General features: G+C 37.6%; 1 protein-coding gene across 5 annotated transcripts in view; it reads right to left on the minus strand.

The window, feature by feature from the left end:
* The window catches only part of TENM1 (teneurin transmembrane protein 1), a 303,243-nt gene that overhangs the window by 202,625 nt on the left and 73,951 nt on the right, over positions 1-26,667 (minus strand). For 3 of the 5 annotated variants that reach the window (XM_050310926.1, XM_050310927.1, XM_050310925.1), the window contains exons 2-3: positions 25,953-26,231; positions 3,983-4,243 (exon numbers count right to left, since the gene is read on the minus strand). In XM_050310926.1, the coding sequence (XP_050166883.1) occupies positions 3,983-4,243; positions 25,953-26,169 (478 nt within the window). In that variant the 5' untranslated portion in view covers positions 26,170-26,231. Of the gene's footprint in view, positions 1-3,982; positions 4,244-25,952; positions 26,232-26,667 lie in introns of those variants that run through there. The other 2 variants (XM_050310928.1, XM_050310929.1) reach the window with 2 other exon arrangements.

Consider the following 26,667-nt stretch of genomic DNA (forward strand, 5'->3'; position numbering starts at 1 on the left):
CTAAGTAGATGTCAGGAGTAAGCCAAACAAGTCAGCCTTAAAAGTACCTCAAAGGAATCTGACAAGGTAAAAAAGCTTAAAAATTGTGTTATTGTAGAAATGGCTGAAGTTCTGTACCAGCTCTCAGCTGAGAGGTAGTAGCTAAAACTGAGAGAGTTGATGGCTGTGCAAACATGTCGAATGCGACTCAAAAATGGTTTATAGCATGGCATGAATGCACCTGAGGTGACATTCATTGTGACAGAGCTGCACAGAGATCCTGTAAAGGGAACCATAAGAACTGCATGAACAACAAGGAACACCATATGGACTCAAAAAGGACTGTAGGTTGCTTTTTAGTACACTGGCTAGCAGGGGACACAGATCCATGTCACACAGGATAATTTTAGATGTACATCTGAAGACCACCCTTTTCTGTAGATCAGGGTTGTATCCTCTTCTGGACCACAGACTTCCTTCATAAAACAAATAAATAAATAAATAAATAAATTTGCCAGCTATGTAGTCTGGCAGATGAAAGCACTGAACTTGATGTTCTGACATGCTGCAATAACAGATACCCTCAGCATCAATGAACTGAGGGTAAAATGCAGTCTTCTGCAATGGAATGAAGGAACTATTTTTGACGTGGTTATTTTGTACTCTTGCTGTCTGAAATTTACGTACACATACTACACAGTAACACTGTTCATGTTTAAATAGAGCTATTTATACTACACCAGAGATAAGCAATGATCCCCAAGAAATTGGTCATTCATTTTGTGCAGTTAATTTATATTTTGCTTAGCCTCAGGCAAAGCTGAAGGCAGTTTGTGCACTAATAGCCTATTATTAGTTGCCATTAACGTTGACAACACTAAATGGGAATGTTGGTGTTTCATACAATCTGTTCAATGCTGCCAAAACAACTCAAGTATGTTTAAACAGTGATTAAGACAGAGTTGGTGTGTCTATGAAGGAAAACAATGCTCAAATACATTCTCAAATTGGGCTACCCAGAATACACAGAGAAGTATATATCCTGTGTCAGGGAACTTCCAGTTAGAGCTTAGAATGACTGAGATTTTCAAAGAAAAGCTAAAAAGAATGAAATTTAAAAATATATATTAGCTTCAGATAAATGCAAAGCAAAAAACTGTCTTTAATAAAAGTAGATCTACTGGAGTACCCATACTTAGTTATCCCAATGTTATCACAGAAATATCTGTTCTTCATTTGTTGCAATAATTGTGCTCATAGAGGACGAAAGAAATAAACCCCAAACCAAAACCCACCTGACCCTTTCAAAATACAGACAACCAATAGCAATTAGTTTTCTCAAACGATGCAACAACTCATTAACTTTACTCCAGTTACAAATAGCTGCTTTCACAAGCCATTTGGTCAAACCCTTGGAAGCCAGAATTGCTAAATATTTTTACAGCAATTAGACAGTATCATGGAAACGAACATTTCATGTACTTCCAGCAACAGATCTTATGCACTCTCTCATTTCCACACAGAGTAACTTTCACAGAGAAGTTACTGACTGGCACGAAAAAAAAAAAATACAGTTCCATGGCAGGAACTGACAAGGATAAATGCAACATTGTGGTCCTCCAATGAAGTCCCTGGCACAAAGTGACTCCATAGAAACAGGAAGATGTGCCATCTAGGACATAATTTAAGCAGATATTTCTGAACTTCTGTATTCAAAGAGTGTTTTGTTACTGAGTGTCAAGGCAGGTGGAAAACACACTGCTCTCTGGATCAGGAATCTTCACTACGAACTCACCTGTGAAATACTAGGTAATATAAATGAATATAGCTTGTACCATTGTCTCCAAATTTGTCCACACATTAATTCTGAAGACTGTAAGTACTATGAGGACTCAATGCCACACGAAGCATTGACACCTGTTTTGTTGGTTCTGCCTTCAGACATCTAAAAAGTTCAAGTGAACTTGGGTTCTCATTTTCTCTCTCTTCCAACTTACTCTTCCCCTCATTTTCCTCTCCTAACTTTTTAGTTAAAATTGGTACTCAAGTGCCTCAAACATGAATCCCAGATTAAAAAATTGCTATAAAGCTTAAAAGGAATGAAGTATTAAAACCACATGCAAAAGGAATACTCTGCCTACAACATGCAGGAAATTAGTTTAAACTGAATAAAATCATTCTGAGACAAACCTTTAGAAGAAATCACTCCATTCTTTGTTGGTGAAGCACAATCACTATGTGTCCCTATCTTAATGACGCTTAACCCGTGGTTCCTGACACATTTGTGTAGGATGATGAAGGTGGTAAAAGTATTTCTTTTACTACTTACAGTAATTTTTATCTACAGAAGATCACTTAGTGCAACTCATATGGATAGCAAAACATCATCGACATCCAGCTGTACCACTGAATTCCAGACTGGAATGCATAACCCAGTTTTATGCCTAATTTGCTTTCAATACATCCACTTCTCAGAACCTTAAAACAGCAATGTGTATTTTTCAATCTGAATGACACAAGTACACACATTACTTTCTCATGCAACACTCCCTTTCAACCATTTTCTAGTTAAGGACCAACCAATGCCAGGCAGACCAGATTCAGTTCCTTCAGCCACCAATGAAAACCACATCGGAAAATACAAAATACCCTCCTTGCAACCTCAAACAAAAGCACCCTCAGCAAGCACACTTCACAGAGTGGATCCTACAGATGATGTGGCAGAAACAGGAAGGTGGAAGGAAGGCATCCATTGCATGGTGGAAATGGGGTGGCATCTGAAAATGACGTGATCCTAGGGACACAATACCATGGGATAGCACAGAATGCTTAATCCTCATAGGTATATTTACATAAAAACAAGCTGAGCAGCAAAACCTTTTTTTTAAACTCATGCACATGATCTGATGTCTTTAAGCCTATGTTGGACATTATCAGTGATACTGACAGACATCCAGATGAAATTATAATTACCAGCTTTGTATTTGACAAATTCAAACACATAACTATAGAAACGACATTTATAACTGAACTCTTTCATCTTATGACTATAATGGTACTAAAATGTATCACTGTCAACACTGAAGTGTCAATCTGCCACTTTCACTGGTTCCTCTATTTCTTACCCAGTTAAAAAACCACATAAAATAACACTTAGACCTGCCATAACATGCAGCTATTAAACACAGAAATTAAAAATATCAGCTAAGCTTGCTGATCTTAAGCTTGATTAATTTATTTACTTACTATATTCTTTAAGGAAACAGAGTAGATTGTACTCAGTTTTGATTCAGAGATAAAAAAATACTAATTTCCCACGTTATTTAATTCAATGGATATTTTCCCTTTCTGTGACACACTAAATCATACGAAGAGATCCTGAAAGAGAATGAATATTTAAAAAACTTCCAAAAGAAAAAAAGATACCCCATCTAGAAACCACCAGAAGCCCACTCTTCACATGTAGAGAAATACAGAACTGAGATATGACAAAGACCTGGTTAATCTGTCCTGCTAATAAAGGCATGTCTTCAGGTGTAGCACAAAATGAGAGGTAAACAGAGCATTTAGGACTCAAGTCTGTCTCTCAAGTCACCTGGCTGAAGAGCCTTAAAGTTACACCCAGAAGCCAAAACATGCAGGAACAATTCCATGTAAAATGGGATATAAATGTACATATATGGATTTATTTCAGAATCTAATTCATAGGCTACCGAATTCAAATGATAAATATAATTTGATATAAAAATGAAGAATGCAGGCAAGTAGTCTCTAGAAGAATGATGTTTTAACAAAACATTGTTCCATTTTTTTGTCTTATTTTCTGTCTCTGCTATAAATACTACACACCCCCAAACAATCCCTTCACCTTACATATAACACAGAGATCTAAAAAGGAACAGGAAAAAAAAAAGGAAAAAAGGAAAATAAGAGAAGTAGAAGAAGAAAGTTTTCCAATAAATTACTACTTCTACTGAGTACATTAGATGCATTTCTTTATTACCATTCTCCCCATCAGACTTCCTTTCATGGTCAGTGTCAGTGAGGGACAAGGCTGAGTTTGCCCGGCTGGACAAGCAGGAGCTGTGTTCTGATTTGATGCCCCTCATCCACATCCTCAGGGCGTGATCCGGGGAGGCCCCACCTTCCGTTTCGGTCTCCACGTCCGAGCCCACCTCCAGCGGGTAACTGTGCTCAGCCACACCGTGTAAGTCGGTTTGATAGCCAGAGCAGAGGATGTGGGGAGTCTCACAGAATTCCATGTCTGGAAAGAAAACAAAAGTTCAGGAAAAAATTTAGTAGTGGAAAGCGTTATACCTTTGATTTTCTTTTGGAGAATCTGCTTTGAGAATTAATATTATTAATGCTATTTGAAGACTTTTTTTGGTCAGTGACTCACTCTGCTATCTAAACTACTATAACTATAATAACTAGAAGAGGGTGACTGTAAAACAGATAATACTGCACTGTAATTGTGCCTTTTTGTCTGATAGAAATATGTATTATAACTCAAACGTGTACACACCCACACACTGATAGTTGTACATCAATTTACAACTGAAGTGAGTATCTGCAAATACAGATGCTTTCTTGGGTTTAGCCAGAAAGGCAACAGCTCTAAGATTAATCTCAGTATGTTTTTATCATAGAGAAAGTTGAGCAAATTTGCAAATAGGAAACTTACAAAATAAATTTTGAAATATTTGGCTAATCACAGAAGACAAAGAAAGGGTACTTACCACTGGGTTGCTCTTTGAGAGTGCTGTCCTTGCATATTCACACCAGTGGGTTTTGGTTCTCCAGTGCTGGTGGCCTACAGGAACTTCCTAGAAGAGCAGTGACTGCTAGGACTGTACAAGTGCCATCTCATGACACCAAGTGACCAGAGCTTTTAGAGTTGTACAGTGCTCAATACTACAGTTATTCTTAGAAAACACCACAACTGTAGAGCAGCAGAAATCCGAGGACAAACAGAAGGTGGACAGGACCCATAATGTGAATATGCAGAGGAAACATTCTCGAAGAACTACAGGTAAGTAACACACATCAGCAAATTACAACTTCCCTTTGAGGTAGCCTCTGCATATTCTCACTTGTGAGAATCCAATTACAAATGCAACTCCCAGGGAGTATGACAAGGAGTTCTAATTAAATAAGGATTACAGGACTGCACTCCCTAATTGAACATCAGACCTGGGATGCCATCTTGAGAGACTAAATACAATATCAAATATGCACACAGTATTCTTTCAATTTCTGGAAAAGAAACATTAGACACGAGAGTCATTGACAGAGACTGAGGACAAATACTCTCTTCTACTGTCATCCTAACTAAAGCTTTAATTTGCCAAACTAATCCACTTACCAGCCAGTGAGAGGAACGATTCTTATTTTAAGCACTCTCTCGGAAATAACAGAAAGCCTTGGTATTTTCTTGAAGGTAACAACCCAAATCTATAAACCAAATGCTATCCTGAGGTGGTTTAATTTGTAAGTCATCTGTCTCTACATATCTTTCCTTTGCCATCAAAACATTCCTGAAGGTCTTGGTTGTTAGTGACAAGCCCACTTGTTTTTCTGAGATTTTCAAAGCTCATGGGGCATGGGACACACAGAGGCAACCTTGCAGAAAGCAAAGTGCTGCAAGTATGGCTACTTTTAAGTAGCATTTTAATTATGTGTTACATACACAACAAACAAACAAACAAACAAAAAACCTGTTTTAATCAGACAGCATGGACCGAATCTTTGTATGACACAAAGAGCGCAGATATTGATGTTGGACACTTAAACATCCCAACTGCACTACACTTGCTTCTACTTTCATTTCGACAGCATTAAATGAATAAAATCACCTTTACAAAAACACTTGTCCAAATGGTGCACATTAATTATTATTTTTTTTTTAGCAAATTCAAAAGTAGCTCCCAATAAGCAATGAGGCAGCTTGTCACATGCAGGGCTGCAGCCCAGACTGTCCACTCCATCAACAATTTATACCAGTTAATACATCATAACAGGTCTGCTTTAGCAGACGACATAAAAAAGAGGAATAAATGAATACTGTCATTAAAGAAGTATATTATCAAAGAAAATGAAGATTTAGGTGCTAATAACATATAAGTAACACTGAAGTAAAGGAAGTTAGGGTCATACATGGACAGGTGTGTTTAAAGGCACTGGCAGGTCTTCCGTGCTCCTCATAAGCTCTAATGAGGAGGTGCTGCCAAAGGAGAGCATTTCTTGATGTACATCAAGAACAATTTATATTGAAAAGTACACTGAGTTCTCTCTACATGAAATAAGAGAGCTAACAGGATTAATTATCAGCCCTAATACTAGTCTCAATTTTGACTGAGGCCCACACTGCAGAAATTACCTCCAATGAAACTGCCCCATAACTTTTTATTTCAATTCTCTCAGAAAGCAACATTATTGCTAGTGGTAACTTAGATTTCTGTAAATTTCTACAGCAATGCAGAATTCCTAGAGCATGTCTCTGTCAACTAAACCACACTTTGGGATTTCAAGAAACATCATCTGAACCTCCTTCCCCTTCAAAGCAGATTTCAACTTATTTTTACCATCTGAGGAACTTTCCCATAATTAAAAATCTTCTCCTAACTTCATGGACCATGTCAGCTGAGGCAAGTTCCTCAGGGGGCAAGGATGCAGGCATTTCTTTCATGGATGTCCCTCCAGGCAGATGTCTGCCCTTAGCAGCCTAAAGCCCACGTTCTCCCTGTTTGCAACTGCACATGCCAAGGGGAAAATTCATCCCAGTAAATCCTACAAATGCTAATTAGATTGTGTTTAAGAAGGACAGAATTTACCCTTCAGTCTATATGATAATTCATTTTGTGTCTGTGTGTAGCAAAAGAAAGTGACTTTTTATACTATAACTCACATTCAGCTGAAGACTAACACAAAATATTGCCTTAATGGTCTATTTCTTAAGTATACAAGCATTTGAAGTATTTTAACTCCCACGGGATCCATTTTCTGAAAAGCGCTTAGAATGCCAAAAGTGGCTGCTTTTAGTCTGCATATCTAACCTTGATACCTAAAATACTACATATTTCCACAAGGAGATAAAGTTCAAGTGGATTTATGGTAGATTTAGTATTACCACAAAGACGTAGTCACAAGAGAAATGAGAGAATATTAATACGGAATTCAAGTTTTTGCATGAGCTGTGGACAGAGAAAAAAAGGTTGCACTTATAAGATGATGAAAGGATTTTCACCTCTGGACTCTTACGGAGCCTGCTGTAACAAAACTCTTTAAAATACAAGTACTTTATCCTGCACTGATTTTTTTTTTTTTTTCAAAAGTAACATATGAGGAAATGTAAAATATCTACTGATCAAGAGAAGGAAAACAGGTTGAGAGTGTTAAAAAATAAATCAGCATTTCGATTAACAGATCCCTTTCTTTGTACCTCAAAACTTAATTTTCCTAAAAAACTAAATGTTCAGAGACAAGGAGTTAAAGAGGAGTTTGACCTCACTGGGGAATGGTGTCTCTGTTTTTTAAGGCACTCGTGTTTATACGAGAATTCAGCAGCTGACCAGGTAGACAGGTTTTAAAGATAAGACTACCTAAACAAATTTGACAAAAGAAACATAAAATAATGTACAAACAGAGATAAGCATAAGGAACTTTGATTCAAGTTTTCCTATTGCCTTATGGAGAAATGCTATTTTGTATTAACAGCAGAATGACACATAATACTTATTTAAATTACTTAATTGACCGCTGTGTTCAACTAGAGAAAGAGCTTACAGAAAAATGTAATCTATTTATAATCTGCAATAGTTTGACATGTTGCTATTACTTGACTTTTATGAGCCCTATCATACAATTAAGCAACTGTAACTTATCGATTTTAAAAGTCTCTTTAAATACAATTGATTCACAAATTCATTTTATTCTTGACTCTTGGTATGAGGTGGTTCTTACTCTGAGGATGTTCCCTGCCCAAACACACATCAAGTCAATTCTCTGGATGAAAATTACGAATTGCTCTTTCTGCAAATCTAAAATTATAAAAGAGTGTGAGTAGCTCAAAGGCAAGAAGAAAATATCGATGTCTTGGAAGTTTAAATCCATGGCACGTATTTTGGCCCAGTCTCCTCTTTCAAACTGGGGGTTATTTGAGAACTCTGGGAATACCAGAGTCAGGGGAGCAGAACAATAATGGAAGGGACTCCAGAAAGGCAAATAATATACATTAACCTGAATAGTGTGGTCCTTATGCTTGTGTTTGAGGGAGTTAAAATGGGAATGCAGTGGAAAAAGATATCCCAAGCATGCAGCTTTGAGGCTGTTGTAGGGTTTGGGATTTTCTGGTGTTACACAACAACTTTGTATATGGTTTTTCACATACATTTCATGAACTTATTGCACTGGTTTAATCAGCAGTGCACCTTACACAGTTCAAAATGAGGAGAAAGGGAAACCAGCCACTCATGGTATAGGAGACTCAGAGAGATACAGGGACGGAGGGAAGAAGTGAGGAAGAAATGTAAATGGGAGAAGTGAGGTTGGTGTTCATTTTTGGAAGCAATACATATGCATCCTCCTAAATGAGAAATTTTGAGGGCTATTGAGCACTCTGCTAAATTCAGTGTGTTCAACGGCCCTTAAAATTTCTCATTTCTCACCTGAGGACTGTGGTTTACTGGCTGCACACTGGACTTGGGAATTAAATGGGCAGAGATCTTAAGCTACTTCATAAGGGCATTCCTGTAACACAACCCGCTAGATAAATTTTTGAATGCTTCTGTGTATTCACATTTCATTTAGTCAAAGATCTTACTTGTTTCCACATTGAGAACATGCCACATCTTTCCTAGGACAATATAATTCAAAGATATTAACCTCCAGTAACCATGTCTAAGAAAATGATTAAGGAAGAAACCAAAGATCAATTAATTTGCAAAAATGCATTACACTGACTATGAATTTGCTTAATAAACCTCATATTTATCACTGATTACATTATTACCACAACCCAAAACTGAATTTTAGTTGCATTTATTTTAACTAAAAAAAGGTATACATATTACACATAAATTACAACCACGTAAAAGATACAATTTGAGTTTTTATACTTACATAGAAAATGCATTTTATTGTATGTTTTTGTTTGCTGTATTTCAACCTTCCCTTGCATTCCCCTATTTATGTAGCTTACTTTCTTAAATTAATCTCCAGTTACCACCAGAGATGATAGAAAGTTAAAAATAACAGTAATAACAAATAAAGAAGGAATAAAATAGGAATCAGAGAGTGTTACAACACTGAGTTCATGAAATTTGCAGATTAGGCAGCTAAGGGATCAGGAAAGGAGGCTGCACTTTCAGGAAACTCTTTGGCTTGTTAAATTTATGAGGAAGAAAGGAATCTTTATTCCTCAGGTCCTTCCCCAGAGGAAGCAGAGGATGAGGTTCCAACCCATGCCTCATGGCAAATATCTTTCCAGTCTTTTCTTCAGAATAATTCGTCAAGCTTAATGAAGAAGGACAGGAGTAGACTGAACCTAATTTTAAATATGTTCCTGGAGTCCTAAGATACTAATTTTTATTACTATTAAAATCAACATGAATAAGGAATGTACTTCTTAAATTCTGCACAGAAATTATCCTGATCCTGTAAGGATGTAGACAAACTTTCTCTCTCCTCAGAAGCAGAATACTCTTTTTAGAGATCAAATTTTTAATGTTAAAGAATTTTTTAAGAGGTTTTAACTAACAAGATGCCAGAGGAGGCTTTTGGACCTACAGTGTGGATGCAGGGGGTCTCACTTTAATTTAGGAAGAAACACTCTCAGTATGAGATTGAGTAGGAATTTAATCCTTGAAGTTCAAATACATCTTAAATATTGCTGACTACAGCCTTTCCTATTCCAAAAGTGTTGCTTTAGGAGGTAAAGTACTTTCATTCACAGGATTCTGTTAAAGAGAAATTTCTATTGCAGGTACTCATAAATGTCTCTCTTTTAATGAATTTTAGAGTTATAAAACCATAGCAAATTCCAGGCATTAGCATTTAACCTAAATTTCTCATAAAGGAAACCATCTTAATCTCAAATAATGACCACACTAACTCTACCCTATTAAAGACAAGAGGGAAAAAATACAATTACCACAGATGAGAAAGAACCTCAATATCATTTCTGAGCATAAATTAAATTCTTCTAATGTTACAGTTAAAATTGAGTTTGGAAAAGCTTGTCGTACAATATATTCACTTACAATTTCATTCTCCGTATGCAAAAATCTATTAAGAAATGAAGAATTTTCAAGGAAGAAGATTTTCTGTTTCCGAAAACTCTATTCTAAGAGAAAAGCATTCCAATTTTCTTTCAAGAATTTTAAAGCTTCTTTGGCTCTAAAATAATTTTTCTATTACAAGTTTTGGCAGTTGTGAATGTGTTTGAGGGAAGCAATAGATATGTATCCTTTCTTTTTCTGATAAAATTTTCAAAATTAAAGGTAGAGAAGGCAGCACTCAGGCTTTAGGTCACTGTGACTGTCTCAGAGTAAGCATCTGACAAGTGCATAACTTTGTGGTGACAGAAAGACTTTTAGAAGGCTGCCATCAACAGAGATTTACCAGAAATGTTCTCCTTTACTGATGGGGTATTCAACAGACCTGAGGCACTCACATCACAGATGTTGCTCGAAAAGAATGATCAGAGTAATTCAGCTCCTCACCTTAACTTTCACCAGAAACTATGAAGCTCTAATATAACTTTCAAGTAGCTTAACAGAGTATCAAGGGTATTATCAGCCATCCTGCTTTGAAGTGACATGAATGGAAGGCAGACAGCAAAAGGAGGCAGGCTGGGGCACAGGAAGGTAGTTTTGATCCCCCTGTGCCCGTTTCAGTGAACGCTCAGTGAATGAGTTATTTCAGACAGGGCACACAGCGAGAGGAAGGTTTGAGCAGGACTGCACTGGCCAAGCTGCACTTCCTCACATTCCAAGCGACTGGTAAAAATGCTGAAAGTTAGCAAAAAGCATTTGCCAAGGAGCAGATGTCATAGAGAGGTCTAAGCACCCTTAAAGGAAGGGGTGATGCAGAGGCAGTCACCAGGAACACCTTGTGTGTGTACAGTCCAGAACAGGAGAACAGTCCTTGTGCACAAGAGCACGAGGAGTAGTAGCTGCTGTCACTGTGCCATCACAGAAACAAGGAAAACAGGAGCAACAGCCTGTCCTGGGGTGTGAGGTCCCAGGAGTTGTGCTCAGCAGGAGGCTCTTGCCCTCCACATAAAAGCTTGACAAATCCCAGTCTGCAGCTTCCAGTGGCTCCAGGTCTGCTGGTCACAGCAAGCAGACACCCTGCCAGACAACCTCTTCAGGTCTTGGGGAACAACACAGCCACAAATGCTGTCGATCCTGAAAGAACGTCTGACACCCCTCCCAAGCATTCACAGCTACAAAGACTGTCTAACAGAGCAAAAATTAGGAATTTTCATTCATTGTTTTCTTGGTGGGATGTCTAAGATCTGCAGGATGCTACACCTAATTTTATAATTTTTGTCTCTTTAAATAACTGAAATTGGAAAGATTTTCGACCATCAATAGCCCATTCCTGTGCTCAGAGGAGGGCCAAGTTAGATCAGGGTGACCAGGGTTCTTAATGAACAATAGCAGAGTCCTCCTACAGAGCAATGACTGCTGACCAGACCACTAATGTGGAACACAGTGTGTTATGAAGCATTTTAAAACCATCTCCTAGGTGAGGTTTTCAAAAGACACAGGGTTAGATCCCAACAATAAAACTGAAAATTCAACTTTATTCCGTGGTTTTGAAAATCCAACCCATGAACTGATTTTTCACTTTCCTCCATAAATTCATTCACCACTTTTTAGTATGTAATCACGCTTTCCACTGAAAAAAAATCCCAAATCAACTCAGACTGAAAGATGCTCCCTGTTAGAGCTTAGGACAGCAAAGCAGTTTGACTTTAACTTATTTTAGATTAGGGAAGCAAGTATTTGCACGTTCTTTTTTTTCTCTTTACTTTTTTCCAGATAATGCAATAATTTACACTCAAGGATCACGATCTTAAAAAAATTAACATCTACTATGAAAGCAGTGTATTCTTTAATTTAGACTGACTGTTAAATTTAGTCCAGCAAGTACACCCTTCAGATTAATCTTGGAAGAAGGAAGAGAAAGCATGAGCATGTGCACCAGCTCTTCAGTACTTCCATTCCCATCCAAGTACATCCCACTGCCAATCTGACACCAATGAGAACATGAAAGACAACTTGGCACGTCTGTTCCCTTCGATTAGCCAACTGGGGATACAACTCGTCAGTCAAAAATCCCTCTTCCCCCAAAAAACTCTTGAGGGGTCTGTCATCAAATGTTCCATCTGATCAAGAAATGGGAGATTTTAACTGCCTTCAAATAATTTTGACCATTTCTGCTCCCCTCTTTCCTCAGGTGTCCACTTTACTGAAGTGTCAATAACAGCAGTTCCAACTTAAAGGTCAGTTCTGCTGCAGTTTAGGTAATATTAAAACAATTGAATGAAAATCATTGGGTTTGCATACCATACTTTTTACACATACAATCATGGTAACATTTTTTCAACTAGTTAACTAATTTCCTTGCAAGACCTCTATTAGATATTCTAATATTTCCAGATACTACTACTTCTACACTGTATTTCTAAAAGTAACTATATAAATTATATTGACATTCTGTTTCAGGAACTGCAAAACAATCACTTTTTGTTTTATACCATCAAAATGCATCAAAGAAACTCAGCTGAAAGTGGTGGCATCATTCCAAGTGTGCATGCCCAGAAAATACACTGTGGTATTCTCACATCACTATCACACAACACCATTGCTATTTAAGTTAAAGAAACACTTCTTAAAATATATTTTAACCTAAAATGCACATCATGGTTACCGAGAAAAGATGAAAATCTGAGACAATTGTGTCAAATAATAAAGTTCCTAAGCACACAATACAGTATTTACAAGATTTTCCATCTCAAGATTTGATGTAGAGCTCCCAAAGAGGGAAGTACATTCCAGTACTGCACCTAAAGAAACTAAGCATGAAAATTTCAAAGACCACCAAATCAAAAGACCTCTGAACATTTTCATGTGAGATCCCATGATTTGTCACCGAAATTTATCCAAAATTTGGGAACACAGCCACTACATGATGAAACAACTCCAGTATTTCTAGGAGCACTTGGCTACAATTTTTTCAGCTCTAGACCTCTTTAATTTCCTTGAACTTTCTTAATGAGAGCTCTAATTGTTTTAAAATACTAAGTCGCTTGTTTAGATATGCAATACTCATTTTAGCAGCTATTTTAGTCTCTGACTTTGAAACCTCCAGCCTGTGACTTAACTACACAGTATTTTTATCCTTTACACAGGCACAGTCATTTAATTGATAGCTGGGAAATAATAAGTCACTGACTCATATTAAAATGTGATTGCTCGCTGTTGAAAATTAGCAGGCAGGCACCTGCTCTTTCTAATGCAAATCACAGGTAATGTTGACCATCCACAACTAAAACCAAAACCCCTTCATCATCAAATAAATGGCTACATATGTCTTGCTAACGTGTGTAAAGATGACTGGGAGGCTGAATGCCCTAATGTGAGAGAGCTGGAAGTTGTTACCAACTTTCTTAGATGAATCCTGAAAAAACAATCAGAAAGTAAAATCATTTGGTTGGATCTTAACAGACTGAAAACCACAGGAGGAATTGCCCACAGTATTAGCATCCCCCATAAAAAACTGCTTCTCAAGTTTACTAGCATCTGCCTTGGAGACATTTGTGGAGTAGAAGATGCACACCAGTAACCTTCTCCACAGCTAACATACCTTGTATTCTACAGCCGTGGGCAACTGAAAGCCTGGGAGCTCTCCGTAATTCCTGGCTCTGCAAAGGTGCTCGATCAAGGATGCTTGGGAAGAGTCAAAGAAGCCTCCAAAGCAGCTGAGAGTGCTCTAACCCAAAGAAAATAAATCAAAGGCAAACGGCACGAACAGATCAGCCCCCAGTGGCTCTGTAAAGTCTGCCATGCCCTGAAGGAAAGCTTGCCATAGGCAGATAAGCAAAGCTCACACCCTGAATTGCCAGAAATACTTTGTGCCTCCTTATTAAAAAATTCACACAGTTGGAGGTGAACTAATTGAGGCGGTGGAGACAGTAACACAGAAGGCACTTAAAATGTAATTAAGCCATGATCAGAAAAGGCACACATAAGGGAGAAAGAACTGAAAACAGATACTCCAGGGAAATACCAGATTCAAGCAAAAATGAGAGCAATTGTGTATTAAATCATGTTCAACGACATTTATATGTACTGCTAAAAGAATCGGTGCAGAATTCAAACACTAGAGCCACAGCTAACCAGGAAAAAATACAATATACACCTTTGTCTTAGATAACCTTCACGTGCTTTAATGCACACCATGGGGACAGGTGTTTTGAGAGGAAGAAGGCAGCCATATCCTGCACCTGAGCAATTCTGAATCATGCTGGGGATCTAACAACAGGAACGCTTATAGGAGCATTCAGTGTCTCAATTCTTTCAGTTTTATTCTGCAAAAACACACTTTAGCTCTACTGTTGGTTGTTCTCAAAGGACTGTAGCAGTGACTATTTCATGTACTGTCAAGCACAGGTCACATGTGCACTCACTATATTAAAGAGGGGGAAAAAACCCCAAAACTAAAAAACTTAAAACATGTAACTATTAATTTCACACAATCTTAACACATACAAAAATTCCCTTTGTAGTAAACACTGCAGTCTAGAGAGACTTGGTGATAGTCTACAGAATGAAGTGCCTATTTTTCCTTCGGTTTAACTATTTTACAGGCAAAATAATGTATCAGAAAAAAAAAGAAAACAAGCTATTATCCAGTTATGTATGGATTTTTTTTTCAGATTGAAAAAGGGAAATGCTTAAGTATCCTTTTGTAAAAAGGTTTCTTCCAGCAGACAGCTCTATGTGTTAAACAGTCCTTAAAAACCTTTTCCATTGCTTTTTCCTATTAAATTTGTGTCATGCAAACCTGCTGAGTGCAGAGCCTTCAGTTCCCAATAGAGTGTAAAAGTCACATGTGGATTTTGCCTTTTTTCACATTATTCTCTATTTGGTATTGTCTCATTTCCCTACCAGCTGCTTCACCATTTCCTGAGCTGCACCATCTCGTACTGTGTCCAATATTAGACACAGCAGTGATACAGCAAATGGGAAATAAACGGCACAGCTGATCAGGACAACTGGCAAAGGATGCAAACAGCACATCCAGAAAGTGGTTATGAGCAAAAAACACCAAAACATTTGGTTGTAGGAGCTTAAACCATTTATCTTTAAAAACGTAGCAACAGCCTCTCTGACTTGACTCTAACCAGAGAGAGCTCTGATAAACCCAAGTCTTATTTCAGTGAACACAGAAGAACTGAGCACTGAATTAGGAGCAGACATTTTTCAGTGCTAGAGCTCCCAGTGGAGGGGAAAGGAGGGAAAGTTGGGCTTGAACTCAGAGGGTCTGAACACGAGGATAACTCAAATCCAAGAAGGATGAACAGTGAGATGCCATATAGCAGTGAAGAAAGTGAACAGAGGACAAAGAACTATTTTCACCAAGCTAATAAAAAGTACTTAATTGAACTATCTTAACAACATACAGATTCAGAAGAGTATGTACATCCCTCATTCCTCCCCCCTTCCTCTGCTTTACTTCAATTCAAAATAAGGAATGGATAATGTGCAGGGGCTATGGAATGGGCAGAGACCAGGACAGAAAACTAAAACACTGAAAGAGAAGCAGCCTATTGATGCTCTGCTACTGAAAAACGAAAGAGATACTGGATAGAAAATGTCACAAGTCAGTATTTTCCTGTTTAATACAGTTGTTTTCTTGCTTAGACTAGTTTGCTGAAATTATAACAGGTAGATTAGTTGAGCACGTTTTGAGGCTAATTTGAAAAAACACTTCATTTGGAGAGAATCTGCTACTGAACTCTAACCAGTTTGGACACAGACTGATCTCTTACCATGGCTACTGCAGCTGTTTAGAATTTTTACTAATTTTAATAATATTATTAACAATAATACTTACAGAACAGAAAGAAAATAGCATTTCTTCTTGTTTAGTAGATTTTGTTAGCCATTAAAATCTATTTTACACATATAACACTTCTAAAAAGATCATCAAATTGAACTGAAATATAGGTACCTGCAGCAATATTATTCCACTCGGCAGTCAGGAAAAAGTCATTAGCACATCCAATTTAAGGACTGAGATTTCTTTTAGTAAGCAAAATCTTATAGAAAAACTTGAAAATACTGAAATATAATGTCTGAGCACTCAGCTGGTCATAGTAGGTATCTAAACTTGAGCACCAAGTTTCAGCAAAGAGGCACCTTGTTGTGTCCACTGTGCTGTTAGCTCAGGTGAGGGATTTAAAGCAGCTCGTGGAAAGATGAGTGGCAGGTGCCTCTATTTTCTTTCCCCTAATACATCAAGCATTGTCTGAAGGAAGAGTTTTCTAACCCTCAGCATGGTCATTTGACCCAAATCTGATAGCACAGATGATGGAGCATTATTAAAGCATGAGGAATCATAAGCTTCATGCTGCCAAAATAGTGACAGCAATGATCGGTTGCGTGAGAAGTTTGGTTTGTTTGTGTGGAGCTGTTGAGGGATGACGATAATTACCTGTGAAATGAATATTCATCACATGGGTGAATTCAAGGCTGACTAATATTTCACTGGAGAGCGAGAATAACGTTAGGGAGAAGTTGGCCAAAGCAGACTCAGCTCACTTTGCACTGAGGTCTAGTGCAGCTGTATGACACAGGTGCCAGGAATTCATGGACTGGAGAAACAGCCTGCAGCAGACAAACCTATTCCCTGTGTTAGTTCCTAAATAGAAAGCTGAAAATTAGCTAAATAGCTTTTTTATTTCTGAGTGTATGCCCATCCCTACTCCAAGGAATACATTACTGCTACTATTTCTACAAGCAGTAAATAGCATTGAGGTATCCAATGCTACCCCTTCCTTTTCTCCACAACTCCAAGATCTTACCCTGTCACAGAACATCTTGCTTCCTTAGAGAAATAAAATTTTTGAGAGGCAGCCATTTCCAAAGGTACAGTCTGTCTCTGCCAACTTCCCTGTGAGCAGCACAAGCCTCCAGCCAGCTGAACATCTGGGAACTGCCCCAAAAGCACAACAGCCACCACAGTGGGACCGAAGTAGGAAAGTTTCACTTCATTAGTGAGGTGTTTTTTTTTTCTTCTTTTGCCAATAAATGTCATTAGAAAATAAATGAAAAAAACCCAAACAAACCAAAAAACCTCAAAATAAAATGTCTGTGTGCTAAAAGTCCTCAGATGCCTAAAAAAAGCAATGTAAGAAATAAACTGGACTGTTCTGAAGGACCTCTCCTTTTATGACCAAAAATGAGTTGAACAGCCCTGGGCATAACAGACTTGAGAAGACGGAGGACACATTGCCCAACAGGACAGTGGAAGAGAAAGGACTCCACCTGTATGTTCTGGGTCCAAACAAGTGTGAAGCTATGACAGCCCTTAACTGCAAAGCAGTTGTATTTACGTGAACAGCAGAAACTAAAGTTGTGGTGAAGGTAGTGGTGAAGGTACACACAAGGTATCACCACCTGGATTACTGCTCTAGAGTCAGATGGAAGGCAGGTGTGACCCAGCCCACTGACCAGGGTTGTCACTCATCTTCATCCCTGTGCTTCCCTCTCCTGGGAAACCAGACAAACTTTGACAGTGGATGGTACCATTGAAGTAGTAAAAGTGTAGGGAGGAGCAAAGAGATACTTTAAAAACATACATCAGTGAGAACTTCAAAAGTCTGATTGATCCATCAGGTAGGGCATAAAGATGGACAAATAATTCAATAAGTAAGGTTTTGTCTTTCAGTAGTCTGAGAGCAGATTAGTTTTCTAAGCATACAATAAAAATAAACTATTAGCATCCATCCTTGAACATTGAAACTCTACAGATCAATAACCAACAATTCAATAATTAACTGCAAACATTTAAGTAATTGCTACTACAGTATCAGCTTAAACTCACACCTATAGACATAATTCTCACTGATACCAGGAAGAATCATATCCCTAGAATCAACAGCTCAATTAATCCTTTGAGAATCTGTATGCAAACCAAACAAACCAAATAAATTCTACAAATATTTCCTTTCCAAAACCACTAATTATGCACTTCTGACAAAACACTACTCAAGGTTATGTATTGGCACAAGCTGCAATACATAATTTGTAATGTAGTCCTTTGTTGTTAAAGACAGAAATATTTTTTTGTGATTTACAGGAGTATGACGAGTGAAGGCACACAGATATTAGTATTAAAAACAGACACAGTTTTTTTCTTCCAGATGCCATGGGCAGCATAACCTGATGCTGCTTCTTGTAACTACTAAGAGCTTCCTCTACAGCTCCCTATCACCTGTAAAGCAAGGTAACAGTCCTGGCCCAAATGAATGGGGTTTTTTTTGGCAGTTCAGAAAGCCATTATGGAGCCAAGCACCTTATATCAATTAAGTCACTGGCAACACTGAACCCAGCTTTTCAGATACTTCTGTTTTCAGCCATGAGAGAAAAAGACCAGGATTTCTGTAATGGCCTATTTTTGAGTACAATAGTCCAGTTGTTAATGTTGTTTCTTACAGATGCAACTTCTGTAGTGGTCATGAATTCCAGAACATTAATACTGAATAAAGCATAGTTTTCTTACAAAACTTAGCATTTATATCTCATTAGTCACAGTGCTAACATTATAATTTGAATTTGCTGGCTTTACAATCTCTTGGTGACTTTCACAGCTACTGTTTATATTTTGGTATGTGACTTTTCTAGATCCTCAAACTATTTTTCCTGAGGTTACAGCTGGAAGTGACTTAAACCTTACCCAGTATTCACATATTTCTTATATAACCAGTGCTTGGGGGATGGGGGTAGTGAAAGAATCGGTCTGCTGGTGTTAAACATTACCTTATTTCTTCCACACTGTTTTTCCCATCTGAGCTAAAGATACTCCATCCAGTTGCAAAGCATTCCTAATGAGTGACAGTCAGCAGGAAACTGATTTTGAACAGCTTCCAGTAAAACTGAAACTTTGAAAAGAGAACCTTCGATTTTAAGTGACGTTCAAAATTTATTTCACATAAAGACCTATACTAGGTTAGAAGTATTTGAGTCTCATTCTCAAAAGAAAAACTAATTCAAGCTCTATATGGGTTAGGATACACCCACCCTGCTGTTTATCCAGATATGCAGCAATGTCATCGACTCACTGAGCTACTTCTTGACAGTTCTTCATTTTGAGAGGTACAAAACCTTCTGACAGATACATAAATGAGAAACCCTGGGAAGAAATGTTATTTTGTTTCAGCATCTGCTCTACAAATGAAGATAAGCAAACCAGATTTTTAGTTCCAGAAAATGACAGCTCTTCTTTGTTTCAAAAAAGAGTGACATGAAAGACACAGCAAGAGTATGTATATTAAAAAAGCTTGTAGGGCAGGGGCAGAGCCATGCTCTGGTTCCCAAGCTCTGTGACTCCCACGTCCTCACTCTGTCTTCAGACTTGTTGATATCTTTTAACTTATGACATCTTCTTGGACACTTTTAAGCGTTATAGGAAGAGGTTCTATTAATATAGCAAGAACATTTAACAAATATAATTCCAGGTTTTGACAAATAGAATTCCAAAACATTAATTCAAAATTTTAAGCCTCTCCTCTACATATTCCATTAGTATTGGGCACGAGTCACTGTAAAGGTTGCCAGATCTCATAGACTCATAGGATGGTTTGGGCTGGAAGAGACCTTAAAGATCATCTTGTTCCAATCTCCCTGCCATAGCCAGGGAAGTCACCCACTAGATCAGATTGCTTAGGGCCCCATCCAACCTGCCCTTGAACACTTCCAGGGACTGGGCATCAACACACACCTTGGTTTCTGTTACACTGGCTGTGTTACTTTGCCCTTCTGATTTTTATTTCTATGATTTCTGGCATTCAATACCACAGAAAACTGGTAGTTCAGAGAAGAAGATGGAAACGAGGATAGCTTATATCTGTGCACTGACAAATGGATTGTTAAGCTTGTGTAACATTTGGAGAATTTTTTTTTATTCTTTAGATGAGATTTGTTAGCTGGGGATTTGAAATGCACTGTGATCCTTCTCTAGTTTATTTCTTCTCTCTGTATTTTTTTTCTCACTTTTCCCCCTCTCTTGGATATTCACTTTTTAAATCAAAAGAATTACTTATGAGAATGAAACTATTTTTGATCATATGAGGCATTTTTTCACTGAAATAAGACAGCATTGGAAGCAGCATTACAGGAATGGTGACAGCAGGTTACAAGCTTTTGTAACACATTTGTAATCTAGGAAGTGAGCACCCACTTCAGCCTCATGGGAAAAAAAGTCTTTGCACATTCAGTTTCTTCACGTATTTTGATTTGATGAAGGGAAGGAAAAGTATTCCCCCTGTGAGGTTTTAAATGAAGGCACAAACATACAGCTTCCTCACCCCAGTTATTCCAGGGAGAGAAATTTCCAATTACTTGGCAAATCAAGAAAGAATATCCAGAGGGGGTCTGAACCTAAGTGTTGCTTTTCCTTTCCTTAGAGTTTGCAGATACTCCCCACAGAGCAGAAGGCTTCAGTCCAGGAAGCCACAGGGAACTGCTCATGGCACTGTTTTTCTCTGGGAGACAGTAACATCAAGGTGATTAGAACACAGACAGCCAAACAAAGCACAGCACCCCAGGAATCCCTATTTGTGTAAGGGAATATAGGAGGAGACAACACACTAAAGCTTTAGGAGTGTGGAGTCTTTTACTTTGCCTCATATGTATTTTTTTTTTTTTTTTTTTGGACAACACGAAGCTCATAAACACTCCGAGCAGATGGTGTAACACACAGCAGCGGGAGATGGAGCTTATTAGCTATCGCTTCCTTCCGCTAGTCTACAGCCCAGAAATCTGAAGGACCTTTAAATCACCCTCTACTGAGAGCTGAGTCCCTTTCATGACACAGTACAAGGGATAAACTGTGTGTGCTTAAACACACATCACTTCTTCATTACGCTTCAAGTCTCTGCTCTAAACCGAACGGGTACAAAACGTGCTTAAATCAAGTTCTCAGAAGATCTTCTAAAATTAGCAAAATAATGCTGCAAACAACACTAAAAGCCTAAAATTTAAGTGTCTGGCATTTGGAAAAAAAAGACAAAAAAGATTCTAGTAACACAAAATGCATCACCACTTTTTATTCCAGCCCTGTTATTTTAAAATAGCACATTACCAGAAGTCTTCTTTTTTTTTTTTTTTAATTATTTTCTTCCTAAATTATAGCATTTCATGAAAAATTATTCACAAAAATAATTGGTTTTGTTTCAACCTGTTCCTATCTTTCTCTTAAAGGACTCAGGAATGCTTCATTCCACTGTGCTACAATCACCTTCCACAACAGCTCAAGGCACAGCTCTAAACAAATTATACAGCTTAAAGGGTAAAAAAATCCCTTCATTAACCAACAAATCTCATCATAAAGAAAACACAGGGAACAAGAGAGATGTAAATAACTACTCAGCTGAAGAAATCCAAACCACCACATTTCTATAAGGCTGCATAGTCTTAAGAGCTTTTTTCTTTTGACTTTTTCTTGTTCTTCTCAAAACTAATGACCTCCCTTCCAGCTGCAAACATAAAAAATGCATTTTACCGTGTCCTGTTCACATGTCAATAAATACCCATTTTATTTTGATAGCCTTTATCCCATGAATGGCTCCAAAATATGTAACTAGCAGGCAGTGCCATAGTGAACTATATTTTATTATATATATTATATATATCTTGATGGTTCTACCCTATTCCATCAGGGTAGAACAGTTACCATTGATCGTACTTGAGGTCTTAAGACCTTAAACCTTCTTAAGAACAGGATTTTGGAGGTGCCTCCCAGTAAAATTTTCCCCTTCCTTAACTGTGGAAATTTATAAGCACAGACTCCTAAATTCACCCACATAAGCGCTCCAAATCTCTGTTAAAGCAATGAAAAATCACACTCACCCTGCTGGCATCAGTTTCATCTGGGAGAGCTCACAAGACCACAGATTTGTGGTTTGTTAGATTATTATTCTTGTCTTACACATAACATATTCAGGGGTGAAACTAATAAAGGCTTTTTTACCTTTATACATAATTTAAAAATAAAGCATTTGAAACAAAAAGTACATGCTACATACAGACCAAATTCAACTCTCCATGGCCCTGGTACAGACACAAAGCAGATGTGCTGCCCTGAGTGGATTTACATAATTCTGGAACCAGAGTAGAATATGGTTATTATGTAAAAAGCTTTTGCTACTTCACAGATGACAAAACACCACCATGACATTTTCCTGACAGGACAATTTCCTACCAGTGCTTGTCAGCACGCCTTTTATTTATGTCGAGGATGATAAGTAAAACTGGTTTTGACTGGTCATATGATGTTAAGAGTTACATGTGTTTAAATCTTCCTTCCTGGTAAGCTGAAAATTGCTGAACTTTAATGCATAGCAAAACAGACCGCCTATTTCTGCACCTCTCATGTAGCTTTTCCTTCCTAGGGAAAGAAAGTGCTGTTCAGCACTAAAACATTTCTCTGTGTCCTCACCATTGCTAGGATGTAACAGAGGGCAGAAATGAGAATTGGATGACAACAGTAGTAAGCCAAAAAAGAGAGGATGAGACAGAAGTGGCCTTAGGCAGAAGAGCTTTCTCACACTGTGACCCAGGCCTCTCTACGGAGCCAATGGAGTTCATTTGAGGAAGATTTTGAACATTTAGCTGGATCTGTTGCTCTCTTGAAGATAATTTCATACACCTTTTTTTACAAAACATTACTTCTGTCACCTCTCTGGAGCTTTTGTCCAGAAAAAGGTTTTCCTTATTTCTTGGGCTAAAAGCAGAATAGGTAAATTGTTCGTGAAGCAGTCTAAGATGTCATTTCCTAGAATACAAGTAACCATGATTTTCTCACACAGATTTACCAGAAATTATTTGCTGTTGGATCCTCCAATGGAATAACTCCATTTTGCCTTACCCATAATGCAGTTCAATATATTTATCTTGCCAGGAAATACACTTTTGTCTAACCAGAAATTTACTGCCGTATGCTCATGTTGTTAACAATCAATAAACTTCATCATGCCAATGACTCGATCCCAGATGCTTATCCTATCAGGAATTCATGCTTCTAAACTAGTGTTTCCTACAAATCTATAATTAATCTAAAAGCCAGAAAGCTCTTCTGTATTGCCAGTATTTGCAGAGTACAGGTCCTTTCATATTTACTTTGGTGGAAACAGAGAGAACTGCAGAAGAAAACAGTTCTAATGATGTAAACACGACACAAATAAGCTTGAGGTGCAATCTATGTATAGTACAACTATGAGAACTTTTTTTCCTGCACAGCCAAGTCCATCAATGAGTTTCTCAGCAAGAGCAACATTTCTGACAACTTCTGCCAATTCTACCCCATCTCTTTCAAGTACAAAGCAACGTGTTTACCAATTCTTCCAAGAAATAATTTACTATGTTTGCCAATATCTCCCAACTACATGATTTAGGGTCTGCCAGGAATTTACTTCATAAAATCATCTTGCCAGGACGAGACATTGCAGATTTACATATCTTCAGACAAGCAGGATTCTGTATGCTCCAGTGACTAAGAAAATGCATTTTTATATGTACACATTATGCACTTAGCACTGACTCTTTACTAGTCAATGACACTTTGTCAGGAGAGTTTTGTATCTGCTCACACTCAGTTGTTAGGCCAGTAAAACTTTGTTTGGCTTGAAACTGTGGTGTTATTTGTTAAATTTTGAATTGTCTGGTAACTGCAAGTTTCTGATTTAAGTAACTCCAGACAGGCACTTCACCTTGCACCAGACTGTCCATGAGTGACACTAGTACTAGACCTGAAGAGCAGCACCTAAAAATCATTGTTTAATGAACAGATCAATTCTATACTTACTGTTTGTTTTTTCGTCTTACAACGTGAGTGCAAAATACCTGTTGGTCTGCACAAGCACATAACTGATTCCTCACAGGCTGGTCCTGAATAAGTGGGTTAAGCTCATGCCTGACAACTTCTTGCAGAAATGCACACTAATTTGGCCAAAATGATGAATGCAATTGCTCTCAGAGGCAACGTTCTGGAAGAATAAACTCAACATGACACAGAGGCTGGTTTCTTGTGCCTACAGTAGTGTGATTGCAACCCTTTTATATGTGCCCAAGCTAGTGATGCTACAGCTGACATGAATATCAATAACCACAAAGTGCTGCAAACAGGGAGTTGTTCTTCAAGGCCCAGGCCCATGCAGAGGTTTTCCTTTCATAGTCACAGTGACAAGCAATGAGGGAGTTGCTCTAAGTAGATCTACAAGTATATTTACACCATCTCCAGGTACAAAAATACAGCCATATATATTCAGGTAACCAAACTCTCACAGCATGTTCAAGATAAAGTCACAAAAACCAAACATATCTAAGTCAAGCTTTCTATAGAGTACTTTGTTGAAATCTGTGTTTGTGACTTTTTCTTTCCAAAAATTGCAGTTTTGTAACTCTTTGGAGGGAATATACACAGATGGATTGAGGCTATCTGGCAGCCATGAATTATAGGTATTTTCAGTATATGAAATTATTATGAGAGCAACTTGCAGTAAAATACAAAAAGGCTGTAATAGCTATGTAGCACAGCCCTTCTAAATTTTATATTAATTTACACATCACAGAAGAGACAAATTTTCCATCTTCAAAAAGCTTTTTTTTTTATTATTTTCTTGTAAAAAAATTATTTTTATATTCAGAAAATTGGAGAAGGTTTTTCTCAGTAAGCACTGAGGGACTGGGCTGCTTTGTGCATGTAGGTTTTTGATGTGGCTTTTTTGGGGGTTTTGGTTTGGTTTGTTTGTTTGCTTGTGAGCTGTTTGTTTAAATAAATGCTAAAATTTTTAGCTGAGAAGCACTGGCCACACTGTAATGCAATTCAACCACTGCCTTGAAGAGCAAGGAGTGATTGCCCCCAGAACCCTCTGCTGTTACCTTTAAGGGGAGAGGACTCTCATTGCTTCTGACACACACTCTGATTCCTTAAAATATTCTTCCTGCCCCACCATCCTGCCTGAATTTGTGACAGAGCTGAGAGCAGTAGATAAGCCACTTCTCTGTACATGCAGCACGTGGGTTTACACGAGTCCATCAGGGAATGCTGCAGTAAATTCACCTCAATCCTTCCATTTCTTTAGTCTTATTCTTCAGCTTTCATCTCTAACCAAACAGTAGCTTTCCCTAGCCTTAGCTCAACTATCATAAGTGCTCAAACCTTTGTCCTGATCATGCAAAAGGCTAAAATAGAAACATAACTGTTGGGTTTTTCCTTACAATTCACTCATTATCTTCAGTTTTTAAATTACTTGATTATTGATATATTAGAAATGTGAAGAGAATTGTTGCATTGAAATGAATTCACAGGCTTTGTAAGCACAAGCAGGTACAATCTGCAGCCTCAACACTGATTTTTATACCAGAATGCATCCAACATAGACAAAGTTAATAAATACTCAGTGACCATTAGTAAGAAGAGTAGTTCCTACTAAAGATATATTTGTCTATAGCTAGCTTGGGATGATTTCCAGAATACCACTCAGTCCGTCCTGCCAAAACAAGGAATTTTACTTAATTTTTTTTTTTCCTAAATTTTTTATATCATGGTATACTTAAATACAGATGAAGAGCCTTTAAGAACAAAATGTTTGCTCATCTGCTGACAACATGATATTGTTTCATAGAAAATAATCATTAAGTAATAATCATAATTAGTAGATAAAATAAATTATTTACCTTGTGTGGACTGGTCAATGGCTTTTCTTTTTCTGCTATGACTGTTATAATTAAGCCTTAGCTCTTGGCTGTACTCATTCAGAGTTTCTCTTGAGTCATAAGATTGCCTTTGCTTTCCCCCATCTTCACTTTCATCTGAAGAACTTGTGTAAGTTAGATCCACTTCATGTTTAACTTTTGACAGTGGCTGGTAGGGTTTGCAGTCCATCTGCTCCATCTCTGATTAAAGAGGCTCAAAGTCATGAAAACAAGCAACAGGAACGCCTTAAGGAAACAGTCCTGGAAAAAACAAACCAAAAACAATAATCCATTTCAGACATGACATAGAAATTTAGCTCACAAAGGCCAAATTTTATTTTTAGTTTATATAAACCAATTAAATTGTATTACTATCAATATAATTCAGGAAAGAAACTGAATATGTCATATTTCATTTTTTTTGTTTGTTTTAAAAATAGAAAAAAACCTACTTGAAGCAAAAAAATTAAAACCAAATCTTAAGTACTGTCCTATTAGACCAACCAACAATTGTGACTTATGTATAAGATTTGCTACAACAACTTATATTTCGTATTAAAGCTAAGATGGAACAGTTATTACTTCTCTAAAGGGATGCATATTCATCTTAAGTTGAAATAGTATTTTATGACTTTTAAAATATGAAGCCTAGAAAGCAGAAAGTTCACGCTTTTGAAGTATTCTGCTGTAAATTAAA

Source organism: Myiozetetes cayanensis, unplaced genomic scaffold (assembly GCF_022539395.1).
Source record: "Myiozetetes cayanensis isolate MyiCay16 unplaced genomic scaffold, myiCay2020 scf15, whole genome shotgun sequence".
NCBI lineage: Eukaryota > Metazoa > Chordata > Aves > Passeriformes > Tyrannidae > Myiozetetes > Myiozetetes cayanensis.